Raw genomic sequence first — 22,906 nt, forward strand, 5'->3', positions numbered from 1 at the left:
CTCCTCAATGATTTTTTTTTTTTTAATTTATAATAATTAACTATTTTATTATTAAGAAAATTCGGTTGGTGTGGTGTAGTGGTTATCACGTTAGTCTTACACACCAAAGATCTCCAGTTTGATTTTGGGCAACATCTTTGTATACATTTTTTACCTTCCAAACTGGGGACCCTTAGTATAAGATTGAGATAGGTCCCGTGATTGCATTTTGCATGGTCCTATATGGGGTCATTTATTTTTATTTTTAAAATGTTAGCAGCGACTTGAGTAAGTAGAAATTTAGAGTGTTAAATACCTCGTTGGTACTCTAGTGTTACAATGATACTCTCATAGTCAACCACATATTTTTCAATATTAGAATAATAACCTTGCATGTTACATATAATGGATAATATTAAATTACAACTAAAATAATAAAAATATATTATTAAATATTAAATAATTATTACGAGGTTTTAACTCATAAATCTCAACACTTATGAGTGAGGTTAATGTTATAGGTAATTTTTGGTCGAAGTAACTAGCCCAAAAAAGAAAGAAAAATAAGTGAGAAACTTAAATGAGTTTCGTAATTAATTATTTAATTTTTAATAATAATTTTCATTATTTTATTTGTAATTTTATATTATCCATGGTATGAAAAACCAAGATTATTAATGTAATCTTGAATAGTATGTGATTGACGTTTAAAATGATCATATTCAAGTAATAATCTAAAGGGTCTATAGTATATGCACAAAGTTGACTGTCTTGTCTTGGAAACACTATTGATACAACTTTGTAATTGCTATAAATGATTTGATCTAAATCGTTCACGTGGGACATGTGTAGGGGTATCCTATACAATGAATTTGCATAAGACTGAATTCAAAATATTTAAGATCTCTCTATGGATCTGTTAATTGAGAAAATTAATATTTCACATGTTAATCATATGCGATTCAATCTTAATCTGAATGAGTTATAATTTATACGTGTGAGGGCTTATCTTTGGATTTGCAAGGGTGAGAATGACTTTTGTAGTTGATTCAATATGACAACCACATCAGGAACTTGATATCAAGAGAGTCAATATGACAACCACATTAGGAACTTGATATCAGGAGAGTTTATTTCTTTTCATATAAGGAAAGCGGATGAGTGAGGCCCACCCTCTTAATTGTTCGAGAGGAACTTGATTTATGACTAGATCATAAACAAGTTATTCATTAGAGTATATTGGTACTTGAGATTAAAGATCTAATTACAAGAGTAAAACGAACTTTTAACTCAGCTGTAGTTACGAACAACTTCTGAAGAATCGACTAGCTTGTAAGGATTATATCAATGAATACAACGAGCTTATAATCGGAAGGTCAATAAGGTCCCCAAACTAGCTCATATAAACACTAAATTCAATTTAGTTGAAAGAACAATTTGAAGGGTTCATGTAACGTCCCATTAGGTTAAAAAATAATAAAATAAAATAATAATAATAATAATAACTTGTGTGGTCGCTAAGAAACGCGTGAGCACCAGAGAACTCATGCCTCCAACGAACTCACGACCATGCCTGAAGTTCTACACTTCAGCAAACCCTCAGATCTCGCCTATAAGAAAAGGAGACACGAAATACAAAGAGAAAAGGATGGATGACGAACGATTTTGTCTCGTCGAACATAAACGTCGACGTAACAGAGACCTTCGATCTGGCAAACGAAAGATGAGTAAACACGCAGAGGATTAACATGACCATTGTTTTGAAAAGATGGAGGGCAAGCTCAACAGGTTTAGTATGGTTCCAGAATGTGTAACAATAGCGCCGACAAGGATGGGTTTAAGAAAAACGATAACTTTGAGAAATCTCACATTTTTGTTGCAAGTAGTTCAGGTATTACAACGACATGGAAGAGAGGACTAACGAGCCAAGGAACTCCTTGATGCACACGAGCGATCACCACCAAAACAGTGTTGTTGCTTCGCCGGCCAAAAGGATGAACTAATTGTCAATACAACTCTCCCTGTTCGAGTGCATAACAATATGGTAATATTTTTTGCTTTTAAGCTAAAGGATAAATAGACATTAAAAGTAAATACATTAAACAAAAATAAGTGAACTATACATGTGTGCATGTATAATTTTAAATACAAAACAGGGTGTATAAAAAAGTCATGAACAAGTAAATACATGATTCGGGTCGAGGGTCTCCTACACAATTGCACAACCAGACACATTCTTACCACGATCAGTGTACTCCACTTGCCACTTGAAAAAGAAAAGTGTAGCAAGAGTGAGTATTAAAAATACTCCGTAAGCAACGTACTTGCTATCGTCAAACTTATTCTAATACACAAAATTTGAAGTTATGTGCGCATATGGCCACAAGAATTAACCAAAACTATGACTTATGGTCCATGCTAACTGTTTCAAGTTCTTATGTACCTAAACTTTATACATTCTTACTTTAGGGAGTGCTCTAACCACCTCAGAATCCATGAATAAAGGTTGTTGGGTACTCTTAGCTCTATGTTTACATTTACCTAGGTCCATGATCAACCTTTTGCTAATTACGCCTTAAGTCATTGCGTCAAATGAGAAAGACCATAAGTATGGAGGAGCCCATTTGCTCTTAAAACGATAACCGTACTCCACATGTCTGCCTACTTGACTAAATGGAAGGTTCTCCTTGGTGATGTCGAGTGTCACAACCTCACTATGAAGACAGTAGGTTGTGACCCCCCACATGGCTAAACAAGGTGGCAACCTTCAAGTGGCACCCATCAGACCACGTGAGAGCTGAGATAGACAAGTGTCATGATGTAACTGAGGAGGAGGGTACATCATCCAACACACAAGAGTGTGTATTAAACCTAAGATGAGGCATAAGAAAGGCTGGAGAGAATGAGGAGATTGAGTGTCGAAGACAAGCTTGGAGAGGGTCACGTAGGGCCCCAGGCCATGACCTCAAAAGTTATAGTTCCGATAAGAGTTACGACATGCGGCTCTAGAGTTAAGTTTGCCTATATGAAAAATGAAAAGCTCACCAAATGTGGTGTCAATTGGATACTCGACGGACGCTCCACAGGGTCATATGATCGCTTGCCAAAAGAACGTATACTCCAGAAAGATTAGAAGTGTCTCAAAATGAACTACTGGGGGAGACATGGTGTTAGCTCTCTTCCACCCTTGGGCCCTATTGCCTAAGCAAGCTCTCTTGTGGCACATACATCTGTCACAACATGGACAAGTGTTGTGAGATGAGTATCTCGAGCGTCTTCCTCTAAAATGGATCTTTCAAGGACAGTGTCGGACAACATAGGTGTGTCAACATTTTTTCTCAACCCAGGTGTCGAAGGTTGGATTATGCACCTACTATCCATAACAGAGTCCGTAAATGACATGACAAAGACAGAGGAGAGTTTATGCCTCGATGAGAATATAGATGGATGGATATGCCCAAAAAAAATCGGTCAAAACCATAAATCATCATTCGAGTTTTGTATTCGAGTATCACATCGATTTGAATACAAAACCATTAATCATAATAACGTAATCATCATCTTATCTCAAGAAATTTTTTTCGATTGTGTGGAAGTTCAATCTTATTGAAAAATATTAATTATTATTAATTATTATCTTAAAAGTGCCGTTTATTAAGCTAAAAAAAATAATTAATTTACTACGTCTCTATTGTTTTTTTAAAAGCAAACATATTTAATTTTTTAGACACGTAACTGGATGAACGCAACTAGTCCAAGACAATTCGCATCGCATGGGGGCAGAGCTCCTGCGACCTTTATGCCTTCGATGCAATTCTTGGCGTCTCTCCGAATTCTAAGGCTCCATGGATTTCTCCACAAATTTTCCTTTCCACAACGATTATCAGTTTCTGCCTCAGCGGGATTTTTCTCCTCATCTCATTTCGATTCCATCTCTTCGCCGCACCGTGATTCTTCTTCTTCTTCATTGCAGTCTCCTGTGCAAACGATTTGTTCATTGGTCATCGAGTCTTATTTTCGCCAACCCCATCTGAGATTCTCTCCTTTTAAGCTGAATCTTGATGTGGATGCTGATTTTTTGACTCACGAGCAAGCCATTTCAGTCGTTGCTTCACTTGCTAGCGAGGAGGGTTCAATGATGGCGTTGAGTTTCTTTTACTGGGCAATCAGATTCCCTAAATTCCGCTATTTCATGCGGCTTTACATAGTTTGTACGATGTTATTGGTTGAGAAATGTAAACAGGAGCGAGCCGATGAAGTGGTGGAGTGTATGATAGGGGTTTTTGCAGAAATTGGGAAGTTGAAGGAGGCTGTGGATATGATCATTGACATGAGAAATCAGGGGCTTGTGTTGACCACCAGAGTAATGAATCGTATAATCATGGTGGCTGCTGAAATGGGGCTGCTCGAATATGCAGGCAACATGTTCGACGAAATGTCTGCAAGAGGTATGGCTCCTAATTCTTGCACTTACAAGTCTATAATTGTTGGTTACTGTAGATATGGCAATGTTTTGGACGTAGATAGGTGGATAAATGAGATGATGGAGAGAGGTTTTGTTGTTGATAATGCCACATTGACTTTGATTATTAATGCTTTTTGTAAAAAGGGCTTTGTAAGCAGAGCATTTTGGTTGTTTCATAAGGTTAAAAAGATGGGTTTATCACCAAATTTGATAAACTATTCATCTATGATTAGTGGGTTATGCAAGAGGGGTAGTGTTAAGCAAGCATTTGAATTATTGGAAGAAATGGTTAGAAATGGCTGGAAACCCAATGTGTATACCCACACATCATTAATCGATGGGCTTTGCAAGAAAGGGTGGACTGATAGAGCTTTTAGACTGTTTCTTAAGCTTGTTAGAAGTGATATTTACAAGCCAAATGTGTACACTTACACAGCCATGATAAGTGGGTATTGCAAAGAGGAGAAATTGAATAGAGCTGAAATGTTGTTTGAAAGAATGAAGGAACAAGGAATGGTTCCAAACACCAACACTTACACTACTCTCATTGATGGACATTGTAAGGCAGGGAATTTCAGTAGAGCCTATGAATTAATGGAGTTTATGTGTAATGAAGGTTTCTTCCCTAATATATGTACTTACAATGCAATGGTTGATGGTCTCTGTAAAAAAGGGAGAGTCGAAGAGGCTTTCAAATTGCTAAATAAAGGGTGTCGGAATCGAGTTGAAGCCGACGCTGTCACATACAACATTCTAATATCTGAACAGTGTAAACATGCCGATTTGAATCGAGCCCTTATGTTTTTAACTAAGATGCTTAAAGTTGGTTTCCAGCCTGATGTCCATTTGTATACCACTTTGATTTCTGCCTTCTGCAGGCAGAAAATGATGAACGATAGCGAAAAGTTGTTCGACGAAGTCGTTAAGCTTGGGTTCGTTCCGACAAAGGAAACTTACACATCCATGATATGTGGCTATTGTAGGGAAAGAAAAATTGGCTTAGCAGTCAAGTTTTTCCAGCGGATGAGTGACCATGGTTGTGCACCAGATAGCATTAGTTATGGTGCTTTAATCAGTGGTCTTTGCAAAGAGTCGAGGTTGGATGAGGCTCGACGATTATATGATGTCATGATAGACAATGGGCTGACTCCGTGCGAGGTTACTCGGGTGACCTTAGCTTATGAGTATTGCAAAACAGAAGAGTTCGCTTCAGCCATGGTTATCTTGGAACGGCTCGACAAGAAGCTTTGGATACACACGGTCCATACTCTAATACGCAAGCTTTGTAGCGAGAAGAAAGTCGGCATGGCAGCTCTTTTCTTTCATAAGTTACTTGATAAGGAAGTCAATGTCGATCGAGTGAGTTTGGCTGCATTCATGACTGCTTGTTGTGAGAGCAACAAATATGCTCTTGTTTCTGATTTGACGGAGAGAATATCAAAAGGTATTGGCTAACCAACTTCTGAACACTTGAATGATACATGATTTTGTTGGACTTAGAATCTCTTGATTTGATTTCTTTTATCATATCTCCTTCCCACTCATTTTTTTAGATTTCGAGTAAGTTTTTTGAGATCTATATACTTGAAAAGGTATCTTATTCGATCTTCTAAACTAAAAAAGCGTTGAAGTTGATTTTAGATTAAAAAAAAACTGAAGAAGATATTGAAAATGGGTCTCGAGCCATGGTGGGATAAGTTCGGAGGAGGAGAAAAAAAAAATAACATAAGAGAGTGGAAAGAAATTTTAGACATTTGATGTTTCTCTATACTAAATGACTCGACTACGTTCTTATAAGGGACATATACCATACATGTCAAGTGATTTTTCGTGCTTGTAAGGACATGTACCATACATGTCAAGTGATTCCTCGTGCTTTAAATCCTTTTTACACTCAATTTTTTTTTTTTTTTTTTGCTAACTTAAACAAGGGAGTTGGTGGAACAAAAACGTCATATTCTTTTCCCCTAATGAAAAGAATATAATTGTACATTATTCAAAGATAAATAATTTTCGTCTATTAGAAGCTTGTGATTGAGTTTTTGATGCAGCAAGTAGGGGCAGGGCAAACAATTCCTCATTGTTGGTACCAAAAAGAAGCGGATTCAGTAGCCCGGGCGATCTCGATTTAATGCCAGCCTGGAAGTGATTCGCCCAACAAGCCCATCACCGTATAACTTTATCCATCCATTCCCAGGCCAAAAATCCCCACTACTGCCATAGTCCATCTCTTAGATTCTTAGTCCCACTACCGCCAATAATTCCATCCATCACAGATTCATAGTCCCACAATTGCCAAAAGTAAGGCACCATCCACTGTGCACAAATACCGAAGGCTTAGTGGAACTTCCTTCAGCAGTGAGACCGACAGGTGAAGGATTGAATGAATAAGGTAAATAGGGTCAGGTCATAGAGGTTCCGGTTCAGGAGAGAAGCCGAGGTTCAGGAAAGAGCTACTTTTCTTTTCTTTTACCTCCTTCAATCCAGGTCAAAGCCTCAAAGTCAAAAGCAGGATTACTTCTATCGTGTAAACTCCATTGTGCAAGAAATGGGGAGCTCAGTTTCGTTGTAGGACATTAATCAGGTAAAAACCTTCTTGAAATTTTTTTAGAACTTTTTAAAATAGTGGAAGGATATTAATGAAAGTTTTTAATATTTAAAGGTATCTTTTAAATAACTATTTAAATATATTTTAAAAGTAAATATTAACCATTTTTATAAATAATAATAATAAATAAATAAATAACTGGATGTTAGATTTTTTATTATTATTTTTTTTTTTTTTTAGTGGGTAAGGATATTATTAAAATTTTGAAAATTTTAAAATAATTTATTTTATTAATTTAGTTTAAATAATAATAAATAAATAAAAAGTAAAAAGAAAGCCAAGAAATTCTTTTCCCCAGCTTTCTGAATGCTTTCTGCACTGCCATCGCCTCAAAGAACTCTTCGTCCTCTTCGTCTTTCCGATCACTGTTTTACATCTCTAAGGTGATCCTTAACTCTCTGATTATTCTTATCTTTTCAATTCCTCATGTTTCTAAGATCGTCGTTTTGAACTGAATTCTCTGAATTTTACCTTTTCAATCATTCGCCTGGCGGCTGTCTCAGGTTTGCGTGATTCGATTGTTATCTTCTAAAGTATGATCGCCGATTTAGTTATTAATATAACGTATTTGTTTTGTTGGATTAGCGCATTGATTTCTATCTCTTGGTTGATCTGGTCGGTCCATTTTACGTTCATTTCTAGTTTTCTTGTGTTGGATCCGGAATGAGATCGACTATAACAGAAGGAAAATGGACATGAATTTGAAAATTTTGAGTGATTGGTTTGCTCTTGCACAGTTGAGCTGAGATCAAGTGATGAGTGATTTTGTCCCTAGGTTTTATGCACTTCGATTTCCGTTCTCTCAGTTTACAAATATAATTGTGGAGATTTCCTTCAGGTTTTTCTGCAAAATGGCACGATCGGCCCTTGATGAAATGTCTACAACTGGCGCTTTTGTAAGAACAGCTTCAACATTTCGCAATTTGATTTCACGAGATCAATCCTCCCAATTTCCAGCAGAATCAGGGAGATATCATCTTTACATTTCATATGCTTGTCCTTGGGCTTCCAGATGCCTTGCATATTTGAAGATCAAAGGACTCGAAAAGGCGATCAGTTTCTCGGTAGATATTTTATCTCCATAGCTAAATGAATCCATGATGTTTTTTACTGAAAAACAATATTGCTCTTCTTTGCCTCAAACTGTTTCTTGCTCAGTCAGTCAAACCAATTTGGGAAAGAACCAAGGACACTGATGATCATAGGGGATGGGTTTTTCCTGGTTCTGATACAGAGGAGCCTGGGGCTGAACCTGACCATTTGAATGGAGCTAAAAGTGTAAGAGATCTGTATGAACTTGCTAGTTCAAATTACACTGGAAAGTACACAGTTCCTGTAAGTTTCAGCCATGGCTATGAATGTAATTTGAGCTTATAAGTAGATGTTTTAATGTTATGCAGTCCTCTTAGTGTGTTCTTCGTGACAGGTTCTATGGGACAAGAAACTGAAAACCATTGTTAACAATGAGAGCTCAGAGATAATTCGTATGCTTAATACTGAATTCAATGATATAGCAGAGAATCCAGCTCTAGATCTGTATCCTCCTCACTTGCAAGCCCAAATTGACGAGACTAATGGATGGATATACGACGCCATTAACAACGGTGTCTATAAGTGTGGTTTTGCAAGGATGCAACAGCCCTATGACCAGGTAAGCAATTCAGTATAGCAGCTGACAATTTAGAGTGTAAAAATAAAATCTGATTTTCTGTAAACCCAATCAATCTTGGACAACAAAGCATTCTTTATAAGGTTGGACTGAAGGAGTAGATTGTGAGATCCCACATCAGTTGGAGAGGAGAACGAAGCATTCTTTATAAGGTTGGGCCCCGAAGGGGGGCGGATTGTGAGATCCCACGTCATTTAGAGAAGAGAACGAAGCATTCTTTATAAGGGTGTGGAAACCTCTCCCTTCCCAACATGTTTTAAAAACCTTGAGGGGAAGCCCGAAAGAGAATGTCCAAAGAGGACTAGTAAGATTGTTCTAGTTTAAATAAGTTGTGATTGAATTGATACAATGCAAATATATTAATTTTTCTTATGATAGTTACTTATGCATTTCTTGTAGATACTTTTGTACTCCGAAACATACCCAACGATTAGTTGATTCAAGTCTTATTTTAGTTATAATGAGTTATATAGAGCAGCTACTTGGAACCATTTAAGTTGGTCGAATTTACAAGTCAAATACTTATTTTGAATTGAAAATGTCCCCTGATTGAATCCAACCCGGAGGATGAACACCCTTACTAAAATCCAAAATCTTTATATACTGATGAAACATCCTTCTACAGGCTGTGAAAGAGTTGTATGAAGCTCTGGACAGATGTGAGGACATACTTTCCAAGCAACGTTACCTCTGTGGGAACACACTGTCCGAAGCAGACGTTCGGCTGTTTGTCACCATCATAAGATTTGACGAGGTAATGACATCAACCGAACCTGTTTAATTTTTCGACTTCACTGATCAATATTTCTTTCTTTTTGGTTTAGGTTTATGCAGTTCACTTCAAATGTAATAAGAAACTGCTACGAGAGTATCCAAATCTGTTCAATTACACCAAGGATATATACCAAACTAAAGGGGTAAGCAGCTCTGTTCATATGGAACACATAAAGAAGCATTATTATGGAAGCCATCCTCAAATCAATCCATTTGGCATCATTCCTCTTGGCCCCAATATTGATTATACTTCTCCTCATGATAGGCATAGATTTTCCTCATAGTTTTGCATTGTAAATGCTATCTGTCACAAAAAAATTGTGTGCTTGTATTTTATGGTAGAGATTAAACATAAAAGATAGGTACGTTTCGAGTTCTACGTTTTTTGATAATACGACATCACACGTAAGACGAAAGGTTTGAGCTTACAATCTCGTAGAAGAAGTAGAAATGGTTTAGCCACTACGAGTTTTGTTGTGTCAACTCTTATGAAAAGGTTTGGTGTGCTTGTGTTTGTTAGTTTGTAACTTGGTTTTTGTCTAAGTTGAACTTATTTGAAATTCAATAAAATTACATTTGAATTGTTGTCCTTAAATTATTTCTTTTTCAATGCATATTCGCTAATTGTGTTTTTAATATGCTACTAACATATAACCCAAATAATTTTAATTTTTATAAAAGAATTATGTTTATCAGATTGGTTATGTCCAGAATTCAGAATCTAGGTTCGGCACCTTTCAGAATCTAGATTCAACACCTTTCAAAACCTAGGTTCGGCACCCAATAGCCTTTATAATCTCCTGTAACATAGTCATATTACATGTTTTTCATTTCTTAATAAGAAATCACCGTTTTTTTTGTTCTATGATTGAGTCACTACACATTTTGTTTTTGTTTATATAAAGATAACTTTCAATTTTTCTAAGTTTTTCTCATATCCTCAAGATCGCTATTATTCAGACGTGATCTTTGGTTCATTCATGTACCTCTCATTTACTCGGATATCACAATGTGGTTGCTCATCTAAGTCCTTCAGTCCGGTAAGTTTAATTCTTATTGATATTTTTTTAATGTCAAGGATTAATGTAGGATTTTAATTATTAAAAAAAAAAAAAAAACAATTAAAAACATGTTTTCAAATAATTTTTGTTCCGCAACAAAACTTTCAAACAGATCAGCCAAATCAAAAGAAAAGAAATTGAATTTTGAAGCAAATATGATCCATAATAAATATAGTTCCTTGTCAATAAATTTCATAATAATCTTATATGGATGGATAAAACCTATGGGACTAATTGTAACCCAGAAATCAAGAACAAATTTTAATTTTCTGAAAATCATGTAACCAAATTTGTAAGTTAGCGTCGAATTGCAGCAACAACTCAACTTCTGATCGATTTACATCTATAATTACGTCAATTACATTATTATGAACATCAAAAGAACATTATTACGATCTACAAAATCTCAATTCAAAAAGCTTCGTCGATTCCCGTTTCAATCTCCCACGGCGTTCAATTCAGGGATCTAGGATGATTTCACAATTGGAGAGAAGAGAGACATAAAGAGAACGAAAACTTAGCTTGCTCGCATTGCGATCTCTTCAGAGCGGTTCCGCCGCTGGAGCAGAGAGTTCGCACCGCCTCCGCCTCGTTAGGGCACACCGTCGCCACCAAGCACTCTGCAAAAGATCGGTTCAGATGCCAGCAGCCCGACCGCCGCGCCGGACCTTCTGGTAGTCGCTTGTGGCAATCTCGGAGAGCCTGCTCCAGCCGCTCGCAGCCGCCGTCACCGCCGATCGGAGCTTTGCCGGTTGGTACCATCTCTATTTCCCTTTGTAGGGCCCCACACCATTTGAGAGGGAAGAGAAAAGGGTTCTGCAAAATTAGTTAGGGTATAAAATGAGCCCTCCTTTTCAGGAAAAATAAAATATGGCCACAAATTTCCTAAATTACCCCTATTTTTATTTATTTATAAATTAGCTATTAATATTTTAAATATTAATTTTATATTTTAAGCAATTGAAATTAGAATTAAAAATTTTAAAAAACTATTAATCCATTTAAAAATTAACTAAAATATTAAAGACGATTTGATACATTTATCAAGCCAAAGTTTCAATGATCGGGTTTGTATTTTTTAGCTTTGTTCGAGTGTGAGAAAATTTAAAATCTCGAAATTTTTTAATTTGGATTTTTAAATTAAAACACGTAGAGAACAACAAATTTAAATTTGGAAATATAGACATCTATCAATATTGATATCGATGTTGGCATCGACTCCGACACTGACATCTCATCTCGACATTTTAAATTCTTCAACTTTATTTGACATGTGAAATACAATTAATAAAAATAAATTGTCCAAATACAAAGTATCAAAGAGATATATCTTAATTAATTAATATGGTTTCTCTTTTCATTTTTTTTAAAAAATATAAAACAATAAACTTAGATTACAAGTTTAGTTTCTAAACCGATGTGTTTATCGAGGATAAGACATGACTTTTACGACACAAAATTCAAATCGTATTCAAACATAATTTAGACGGACCTTATAAGCCTAAAGGTTTAGAATTTACGAGCTAATTTGATTTGTGGAGTGTGGTTGCTACTACAAAGCTGAGACAATTGAGACCAGACATGCATGGTGTAATTGTGTGAAAACAACTTCTATAGAGAGAAAAGACCGCATTGACTTCCATTTCATATATCTCGTATTTTTTCGTTAGATGTAAAAGCTAATCAAGAGTAATTGAAGAACGGGTTCAGGTTCAAACATCTTAAACATGAATCTAATGTCAAATAAGCACGGGAGAGGTAAGGAGGATTATATTGTGTAACAGTCTAAGCCTACCACTAGTTGATATTGTCCTCACAAGGATTTCTCTTTAGGGCTTCCCCTCAAGGTTTTTTAACGTGTCTGATGGAAGTTTCCACTCTTATAAGGAATGATTTGTTCTCCTCTACAATCAATATGAAACTTATTCCCAGCATTTGTTTAAGAGATGTGGAAACTATTTCAGAGTAATTCAAGCAAGAACGAGTTCAAACTTAGTAATTTTAAACTTTAATTTAGTACCAATGAAATTGGATAGAATTAACAAATGATTTATATAGATTTCCAAACATGAAAATTAGAAATTGAAGCACGAGTTTAGTTTCTGACGTCTTAAACTTGAATTTAGTATCAAATAAGCTCGAAAGGTTTATGTACGATATTGACTTCAATTTCATACGTCTCACGCTTTATCCAAAGACGTGAAAACTATTGAAGGACTATTAAAACATGGGTTCAGGTTTAGATTCAGGTTCATACATCTTAAAGGATTTAGTAGCAAAGAAGCAAGATTAGGCTGGAAATCATCCATCGAAACAAATAGCTTAACTACCTTCTCAAATATACATTTGAATCCACCAATAATCACTTTAGACCCACCTACCGAATAAACCGTAATAACTCAAATCCACCACTAGCAGCATATATGTTGTCTTCTTTGGACTTTCTTTTTCGAGTTTTTCTCAAAGTTTTTAAAACGTGTCTGCTAAAGAGAGATTTCCACACCAATGCTTCGTTTTCCTCTCCAACCGACGTGAGATCTCATATAAAGTATAAACAAAGAATGAATGTATAGAATTAGGTTTATAAATGGGAATGAATAGAACATGATGTGTACCTGAAATGAAGAAAGTGTTGTAAATGAAAACCCTAAGCTGATGAATTTGTTGGTGAATGAGTGATTGAAGCTGCAAGATGATCTGAACCCTTAACACCCATTTCCTTCAGATCATGCTGGCAGCTTCAGCCTCTCAAACCAACATAGTAATCCCCGAAATCTCAAACATCGAACACAGACAGACACAGAGAGAGAGAGAGAGAGATTTGTATTGACAACAGTGGAGTTTCAGATCCAAAAGGCCAACCCTTTTAAGGATTTTGAGAGACACAGAAATGAATGGTCTGTGTTTTTGGTCCTTTTACACCTATTCATACCTTTTATTACCTTTTTTTTTTTCTCCGGTATAGAAACTTTGAATCTTCGTTATTATGTTTATTCTTTTGTTATCGACGTTATTAATTGTATTTCCTATGTTTGGAGGTTGATGGGTTAGGTCGGGAAAATCTTTTGCACCAATCCAAAATTTCTAGTTGGTTGAGTTAGTAATCCGACCAACCCGAATATAGTTTATAATCCAACCTTCTATTTTCAGTTCCAGTTAGATTAAGTTGTCGGGTTTTCCATGTCACAAAACATCAGTAACATTAGTAACAAATACCAAATATTCTTAATCTCCATATTAAAAGTAGAGTAAAGTGGTTGTTACCCTATTTTTAAGTTAGTCAAATTGACTAGACCAGCTAACCCTACCTCAATTTAAAAAATTCAATAAAACCCAAATCGAACTAAATCTAACCCAATTCAATCTTTTTGGTTCGTGTTAGGTAGATCGGGTCAATTGGGTTATCGGGTCAATGAACACCTTAAAAAACCCATTTTCTTTTTATATATATAAAAAAAAAACATGAAAAAATAATAGTCCATTCATCAACGATTAATGTTTTCTAGTTATTACTCAAAATAATACACATCATAAATCCTCCCCAACGACCTTACTATTTCAATATATTTATGAACAAATATTTAGAATAATAATTAAAAAATAATAAAAAAAAAAAAAGCTAGCTAGGTTTGTCTTTATTTCATTAACTCCATCCATAATTTTGACATAATTGTATCCATTTTTGGTGGGAGAGCTTATTATAAAGATTTATTTTGATATCAATCAATTAATATATGGTGGGGGCATCAATCCCTAAATAAAAAACATTATATCATAATGTAATTAAAAATATTGAAGATTATATTATACAAAAAATAATAATAATTAGAATGGGGATTGGCATGTGCAATAGGGCAGGTGCCCTAAACTTTGTCCTTAGCGTTGGAGGTTCCTCTGACTTTTTAGGGCACTGCCCTTAATTAGGTTTAGAAATGCAATGGTGTGGAAGGACCACAATGCAATTAATTTTATTCGTTTCTAAGTTATCAAATTCATTAAATTTGATTGCATTGTCACATGGTTTTGCTTTTTTTTTTTTTTTTTTTTTAACTTTATCTCTTTAGAGTTTTTGTATGATGTTGATTCCATTAAGGGAAAGGTCCATGTGTGGTTGTGAATGTTTTTTTAACTAATCCATTGTCTTATTTATGTTTGTCATTAAGTTTAATTTACTAAATTATGTTTTACTCGATTGAAATCTTAATTGTGATATCACACGCCTACTGATCAAGATCGTTACTTACATACGAGACTTCGGGTACCCTTTAAAAACAACTTTTGGAAGAACATAATATTGAGAAAATGGGGAGTTGGACTCCATAGTAAAAGGGAGGTTCATTGATCTTCCTTTCATCCCACTCGAGCAGTTCAAAGCTAGTCAGAGAACACATTTTCTCACGGTTCTAAGTCGACATTTCGACTTATCCAATTTGGGTCTGATACGTTTGGACCCTTCTCAAATAATTTCAACTCTTCGAAAACATTGTAAGGTTAGTATGACTACCTTTTAACTAATGCAAAATTAGGTAAGTTAATTTTCATATTAGAATTCTAATTTATGATGGTGGGACTATTAAGTAAAATTAAATTTTAGAGAGCAACCCTAAGGTAACATTAAAGAGTGTAGTAGCTTCAACCTAGGCCAACCAAGTAAGTGACTCTACTGTCAGTTTGGTTGGAAGAATTGTTTTATGTATGATGACATGTGTCTAGTGGCCTTGCATGTGTCATATGTGTGATATGCTTGATATGTGATGTTATGATATGTGTTGTCATATGATATGCCAAATAACATTATGGTATAAATGAAATGTCATGTTATGTTACGATAACTTATGCTATGTTATGATATGTCATGATGTACTATGATAGACTATGAGTTATGATATGTTTTGAAATAAGGAAATTGTGGAGTGTACTATGTGAGTAAAGAATGGGGTTGTCTTGCATTATTTATTACAATGGAAAATATGAGGGACCTCGTATATAATTGTATGTCCACGTACATAAAGATACTTACGTTGTATAATGGGTACGGACGCATACACTATGACATTGAAATGATCATCATGTTTATCATGAGGCAACGACAATCATTATTCCCTCCGGATGTCTAGCAATAGCCTAGAGAAGCTAGCCCGACCAACAAGTCTAGTGGGTGTGCGAGCCTGTCAGGTGGGCCCATGCTCGCACATGTGGGTCGTGTGTAGAGAAGCATTACACATCTAATTTACCCTAACTGATAAGTCGTTCCATCATTTTGTATGTGTTTTCATTCCCTGATCCTAGTGTGGTCACTTACTAAGTATTTCTTAAAATACTCTAGGCTTATGCTATTCTTATATTTCTCGTAAATTCAAGGTCTACACGGGTGACAGCAGCATTGTGTTGCATTGAAAACGGTGGAACTTAGTATTAGGATAGTTGCATTTTATTTATTTAGTAGCTCTTAGGTTAGGTCGGGGCTTCGATTTTATCTTTTCTTTTATTTATTTATATTTCACATGGTTTATTTTGAGTTTTGTTTTAAGAATTTTGTTGAGAACCGGTCCATGATATGGTTTTATAAATTATTTTAAATGAATATTTTTACATAAAAAAGTCACGTCATGCATGTGGTAATGACTAAATAGAAAAATAGGGTCGTTACATAACAGAGAGTTTTCCTAACACCAAATATATTAAAGACTTTTCCGGTCGAGATCAGATATGTCATGACCTGATTTCTAAATTGTATGAAACATGGAAGTGCGACGTGGACTGACATGAAAAAGTTACAAAAATGCTGCAAAACTCGTCCCTCTCCAGACAAGTCTAAAGATTGTGAATCTAATCGGCCAACCTACATCATTTTCCACACATAATATAAACCTTTAAATACCGAACCTAATATACTATCCTAGATAGACCGCTAGGTCATGTGATTGGTACTAACAATATGAATTTGATAAAATCTATGTCTGGGTTCCGAAATTTGGATTTGACATTCTTCTACATCCCTTGTGACAGTCATAATCTGACATCTTGCTATTAAAAGTAGGACATCCTACGGTAATTGAGATGAGAAAAACGTGAGATCATGGTGTATCAAATAGGTGGAAGGTTTAGGATGACTTAGAGCGCGTCATATTAAACTTGGAACCAATTTGACTTGGCTGTACTCTTAGAGTTAATGCAAAGGTCTTAAGTTCATCGTTCTATCTCTAGAGGGTCTGTCATCCAATTTGACTTGGCTATACTTTTGGGTAAGCGATGGTGGTACAAGTGCTTTAGGTGTCCAGTGCTCTGTAGGCCCAAAGATAGTATGTTTGATACCTTGAAACTCGAAGCCTTGTTCTCTAGACACCACGTGCTCAAGGAAAGCCAAAACTCACACTAATATTTGGTAAACCACTTATGAGCCCTTAACCTTGATAGTACCTTCCTTATGTGGTCCTTTATGTGGTCCTTGTGCTCTTATTCGGTCTTAGAGTAGATAAGTATATTATTAATGAAGGCAATCACAAACATGTCAAAGAAATCCTTGCATACCCAGAGTCAGGGACGTTAGTCAGATCGAAGGACATGATCGTGAACTCGTAATATCCATATTGACTCTTAAATGTTCCGTTAGGTATGTTCTATTCCTTGATCCTTAGTTGATGGTAGCCTTATCTACAACTTTGAAATGATGGTGTCAATTGTTGGTTGGAATATATAATCAAAATTGACAATAAACCTCTTTTTGTTTGTTGTTTGTGATTAATCAAAGGAGATTATTATGATGTTTGCCATGATCAAATGTTTAGGCCTATACTTATCATTATAATAACATCATTAACATAGGAAACATATCACATTATTTGGTTCACTAAAGTCATAAAACTCCATTAATTGATGTACTTCACCTCATTAATATCCATGCTTGGCTTCAATCTCATAGAATTTCTTTCTAGGCCCCTTTACCGTTTAAAAATGTAGTACATGGGTTGAGTATTTAAAACAATACTTAGTATCTAGCCCCACTGTTAAGGTAAAAAAATGCAATCACATGTAATCATGGTAGAACCTATCTTTTCATAAAAATATTATGGTCTTCCACTGTATTTTTTAGTCTGAGGTTGGATGTGTCGTACGTCTCTACACACAACTCACACACGAGTACATGAACCCACCAGGTGGGCTTGCATACATACCCCTAGTTTGCCCTTAAGCTAATATCTGGCAGATGAAAAAGAGATTGCATAATATAATGGTGTACATAGATATCATAAGTATATGTTATGATTAACATACATGACTTTCTAATGTCTCATAGGCATAGAGTGAACGTGTTAACATAGTTTATGTAACGACCCAAGCCCGTCGCTAACAGATACTGTTCTCTTTGGACTTCCCCTCAATGCTTTAAAACGTATTTGCTAGGGAAAGATTTTCATACCCTTATGAAGGGTGTTTCATATTCTCCTCCCCAACAAACGTGGGATATCACAATTCTCGAGTTTCTCAATCTAATCGATTTGGGACAACTTTTTTTTCTTCTTTCTAATTTTCGATTGTTACATAGTTTGAATGTCATTCTTTTATACTTAATCCATACAAACATTTTAATTACCTATATGTTGCTTCTTGATGTTCTCAACTCAATCTTGCATTCAGCATTCTAATAAATTTTTACTTCGAGATCTTTTAAAGCATAACATAAGTCGATTTAATGTTAATCCACCTTTTCGAATGCCCCAACTTTTAAAAACAAGAAATTGAAAGATTCCAAATTAGTGGGACACATTGATTCAAAATTGGACAAGAAATGAAAAAAAAGTCAATGCCAAAATTGGAAGCTTTCCTGTTGGCTATTTGGTTGGTGGAAACTCTGATTTGACCATTCAAATTTGTTTCATGGAAAGTAGAATGATGTGGAAATTCATGTCCTTTTCTATTATTGAATAGTTCTCCCATCATTTCCGATTCAAATTATCGTTAAAGTCACGAAAATTATCTTATTTAGACTCTTCTTTTGAGATTCCATATCGTTCTTCTCTCGAATCGATGTGGGATTTCACAATCCACCCCCTTTAGAGCCTAACATCCTCACTGACACTCGTTTCCTTCTCCAATCGATGTAATACCGGTTAGGATCGCACAACAATGCACACGTTTTATCTAGATGAACATGATAGAGAAAATGCAAGAAGAATATTGGCTAAAGGTTTTTTTTTAATGATGATTTCAGGTGTGTAAGTAAGAGAATACAGAAACTACATTTTCAAAGCTCTACCGGGAGAGAGATATATATGATTGAGCTTACTATATACATAGTTTTACCGGATATAACCATCTACTATATATATATATATATATATATATATATATAAATATCTACTATATATATATATAGCTTTACCAATACATAGCTATTTATATGACAATTTACTTTATATGTCATTTAACATATATAGCTTTACTATGTATAATCATTGACTAAGCTATAAATAACCTCACAATACCCCACAATCCACCCCTTTTGACTTAGCGTCCTTACTAGCACACGGCCTCGTGTCCACCCCCTTTAAGACTTAGCCTCCTCACTGGCACATCGCCCGGTGTCTAACTCTGATACCATTTGTAAAGGCTCAAGCCCACTGCTAGTAGATATTGTTCTCTTTGAATTTTCCCTTTAGGGCTTCTCTTCAAGGTTTTTAAAGTGCAATCGGCTAGAGAGAGGTTTCCACACCCTTATAAAGAGTGTTCCGTTCTCCTTCCCAACCAACGTGATATCTCACATCAAAAGTGATACATCCTTGTAAAGACCTAACTTTCTAAAACCCTAGATCGACCTATATTACCATATGTATACTTCAAGTGAAAAAAAAACATGTCGGTTGTAAACTTAAATTTTATAGGAGTACTTTTTTAAAACCCAAAGCAATTAAAATAAAATAAGAAAGAGATTGCACTCTATTTAATAATTTTCTAGGAAAAATCTAGAATAATTAACATGTCAGTTCTCTCCGGTCGCTACTAGAGCACCCTCACATCTTGCCTTGTGCATGCTCTTGCTTTTACCTGTAAGCGCTTTTAGAGAATACTAGGTGTTGAAAATACCCGATAAATAATCCCTTACTAACCGTTCAAAAACATTTCAAACACAGGTTTTACCTCGAATTCAAGATATAACCAAGTTAGAACCACTCAAATTCTCCTTAATAGAAAAATCCAACAAATTTGGTATCAAAATACCTTAAATCATCATCTTAAGATTTAAATTTAGGTAAAAATAGGGCAAATTAGAAGGTGGGGTTGGTGGGGTTGATGGGCCTCTAGATTGGGCTAGATTTGAATTATAGACATGGACTTGGGATATGGGTTTGAAACCACATGAACATTCCCACGGGGTTGAGACATGTGAGGGTTGTTAGATGCCAAAAAGGAGGCCATGTAATACTACAATAGCTTTTATGCTCAACCTCATGTTATTTACCCGTCACATGACCAAAGAGTGTAACACTTTAAGCCCACCATGGTTGTGGTATCTTATCATCCACCTTCTTCCGTGTCTAATGTCTTTGCAGACACTCGTTCTTTCTTCAATTGAGGTGGGACCTCCACCAAATCCATTTCCCTTCTAGACCTAGCGTCTTTAGTTCTCCTCTCCAACTCATGTGGGATCTTACAATCTAATCCCTTTAGGGCCAGCGTACTCGCTAGCATTCGTTCCTTTCCTCCAAATTCGGGGCCCAGTGTCCTTATTGACAAACTGTCTCATGTGTACCTCCCTTCAGGGAATAGCCTCCTCGCTGACATATCACTCGGTGTCTAGCTCTAATACCATTTGTAACGGCCCAAGCCCACCGCTAGCAGATATTGTCTTCTTTAGGCTTTCCCTTTCGTTCTTACCCTCAAGGTTTTTAAAACACGTATACTAGGGAGAGATTTACACACCCTTATAAAGGGTGTTCTGTTCTCCTCCTCAACCGATGTGGGATCTTACATAGAGTGTAGTACTATGGTATCTACTATGGATATGATAGAAAGACTATAAGTAATCTACTTATTGAGTTTTATACTCACTCTAAAAATGACTAGAAGTTGTTCAAGGATAAGAGCAGATCTAGAGTTGGTATTATGTGTGTTTGTTCCCGAATCTAAAATCATTTGATGTTAAGAATGAAAAATAGAAGTGAGATGGAAAGTGCTATCTTCATTAATATTCACAACCATTAAATATGAAACTAGCTACCAACTAATACCTAAAAATAAGGAGAAAATATAAACTAACAAAATCTAAAGAATAAGATATAAAAATATTAATTGATTACGAATGTCTATGATATATTTGATAATATCAAAAAAATTTATTAAGTCAGCAACGTCATAATTTGTGATAATTATTTTATTTTATTTATTTATTATTTTTCAAATGACTTTGAAGCTACGTGTACTAAAAGAAAGTCAATTAAAACGGTTACGTGAACAGGTTGAATTATCTGTATATTTCTTGCATTCAAAATTTTGAATTACTTTGCCATTAAAATATAATATAATTAATATAGAAAAAAAAAAAACATGTTGCCACGTGTTAAGTAGTATATAAATTAGGATTAAATTGTAAATTAGCTTTATAAAATTTAATTTTAATCACAATTTAAATTTTTTATAATTTTCAACGTTAAAATTATTATAAATACTAAATGATAATATAGATTAATAATAATAATAATAATAATGAATCTTAAATGATAGAAGAAAAGGCAAATACAATATAAAAAACATAAATTAGTTTTAGTTCGATGCTATTTTGGAACATAAATTTCTAATTAATAATTTAAGATTCCTTCGTTTTTTAAAATAAATAAATAAGGTCGGCATGCAATGAAAAATAAGGTCGCCACTGCATGCATTTCTAGAGCTCTAATATCAATTGTGATGACCTTATGTTTCTATTAAAAATAAAGTCGTCATTGCATGCGTAACATATTTATTATGCAAGAAAAATTTCGTTTAAAATATTTCATAAACGAGGTTATGGGTTTAAACTATTTCAAAAAATTCATTCAAATCAAAGTAAACATCGAGCGAATAGTGAAAACGAAATAACAATAAGTTCAAAGTAATGATTACGCCCGGATTAAATCTTAAGGCTACAATTAAACAGAAATGCAACTATCATAACTAAAAAGAAGTAACACGTGCTTGAATATTTAAAAATAATCAGTGTGTATCCTCACTATTGAAGTCGGGAAATGCAATCATGGTGGGATCTATCTTCTTATGTAGTTCTTCTTTATCCATGACTCGTACACACGTGCATGGACCCACCAGCGGGCATATAAATATCTCTGTGCCTGCTCTTCAGCTAGCATACGCTCACGCTGCCAGAGCCATATCATGGCATACATAGTTATTGTAATATACACGTTCGTACTAATCATAATGGAGAAGTATCTCAATGCACATGACATAAAACTATGTAAAGTTGTCATGCATAAGCTCATGATACAGGACATAACTACAATCTTTTCATGACATAGTATTTCTATGAGACATACATAAAACTATCGCATCTTTCATAGTTACATATATGTCTTTCTAATATCTTATAGACATATGGTGAACATGTTAGCATAGTTTTGGTGTGGCTTATGGAGGGACATGCATCATACAACATCAATATCACATCATAATTCCACAACATAGCGAAATCGCATCATAATATAACTTATGCGCATCATAACTTGTACTCATGACATATAAGGGCCACAAGGCATGCATCGTTCATACAACAATCAAGTCATCCAACCAAACTCTAAGCAAAAGTCACTACACTCCCTTGATGCTAGCTTAAAACTATTCTTTAAAATCTAATTCCATTTAAGGAGTTCACAACAATAAATTGGAATTCTATTATGAAAATTGGCTCACCACGTAATCTAAACTTAGCTCTAAATAATTTAAATTAGCTAAGAAGTAGTCATACTAACCTTCAAAATCTATGAAAGTGTTAAGAACACTTCCGAAAAAGTTGAAATTGGTAGGAAAGGATCTAAACATATCAAACTTAAACCGAATTAGCTCAAATCCCAATTTGAAGCTGTTAAAAAATGTATTCTCCAAACTAGTTCTAAATCGCCCCAGTGGGATGAAATGGAGTAATGGTTGTGACTCTGTAAGCCCATGGACAAAGCTTGAGTATTCTCAAACTAGGCTCGAGTAATGAATAAATCGATCATTATAGTTGAGCTATACTATAACCATATTTCGGTTAACTTTATTAAATTAAACATGTTGGTGGAAAATATGATATTACTACAAATATTAAATAATAAAACATATTTATCAAACACAAAAAAAAAAAAAAAAAAATGGAAAGA

General features: G+C 34.9%; 3 protein-coding genes across 3 annotated transcripts; 2 read left to right on the forward strand and 1 right to left on the reverse strand.

Annotated features, from left to right (window-relative positions):
- Positions 1-3,729: 3,729 nt before the first annotated feature.
- On the forward strand, positions 3,730-5,975 carry LOC111490387 (pentatricopeptide repeat-containing protein At4g19890). Its single transcript, XM_023138980.1, has one exon. The coding sequence runs from the start codon at positions 3,779-3,781 to the stop codon at positions 5,897-5,899; it is 2,121 nt and encodes a 706-aa protein (XP_022994748.1). The 5' UTR covers positions 3,730-3,778; the 3' UTR covers positions 5,900-5,975.
- A 1,369-nt stretch (positions 5,976-7,344) lies between these two features.
- LOC111490438 (glutathionyl-hydroquinone reductase YqjG) lies at positions 7,345-10,090 on the forward strand. The gene is made up of 6 exons (XM_023139059.1): positions 7,345-7,435; positions 7,891-8,116; positions 8,211-8,387; positions 8,479-8,703; positions 9,347-9,475; positions 9,546-10,090. The coding sequence occupies exons 1-6, from the start codon at positions 7,359-7,361 to the stop codon at positions 9,777-9,779; spliced, it is 1,068 nt and encodes a 355-aa protein (XP_022994827.1). The 5' UTR covers positions 7,345-7,358; the 3' UTR covers positions 9,780-10,090.
- A 714-nt stretch (positions 10,091-10,804) lies between these two features.
- LOC111490507 lies at positions 10,805-13,399 on the reverse strand. The gene is made up of 2 exons (XM_023139162.1): positions 13,172-13,399; positions 10,805-11,372 (listed from the first exon to the last, which is right to left on the reverse strand). Exon 2 carries the CDS (start codon positions 11,316-11,318, stop codon positions 11,034-11,036), a length of 285 nt encoding a protein of 94 aa, XP_022994930.1. The 5' UTR covers positions 11,319-11,372; positions 13,172-13,399; the 3' UTR covers positions 10,805-11,033.
- Between the last annotated feature and the right edge of the window lie 9,507 nt (positions 13,400-22,906).

This window comes from Cucurbita maxima, unplaced genomic scaffold (genome assembly GCF_002738345.1).
Source record: "Cucurbita maxima cultivar Rimu unplaced genomic scaffold, Cmax_1.0 Cma_Scf00015, whole genome shotgun sequence".
Lineage (NCBI taxonomy): Eukaryota > Viridiplantae > Streptophyta > Magnoliopsida > Cucurbitales > Cucurbitaceae > Cucurbita > Cucurbita maxima.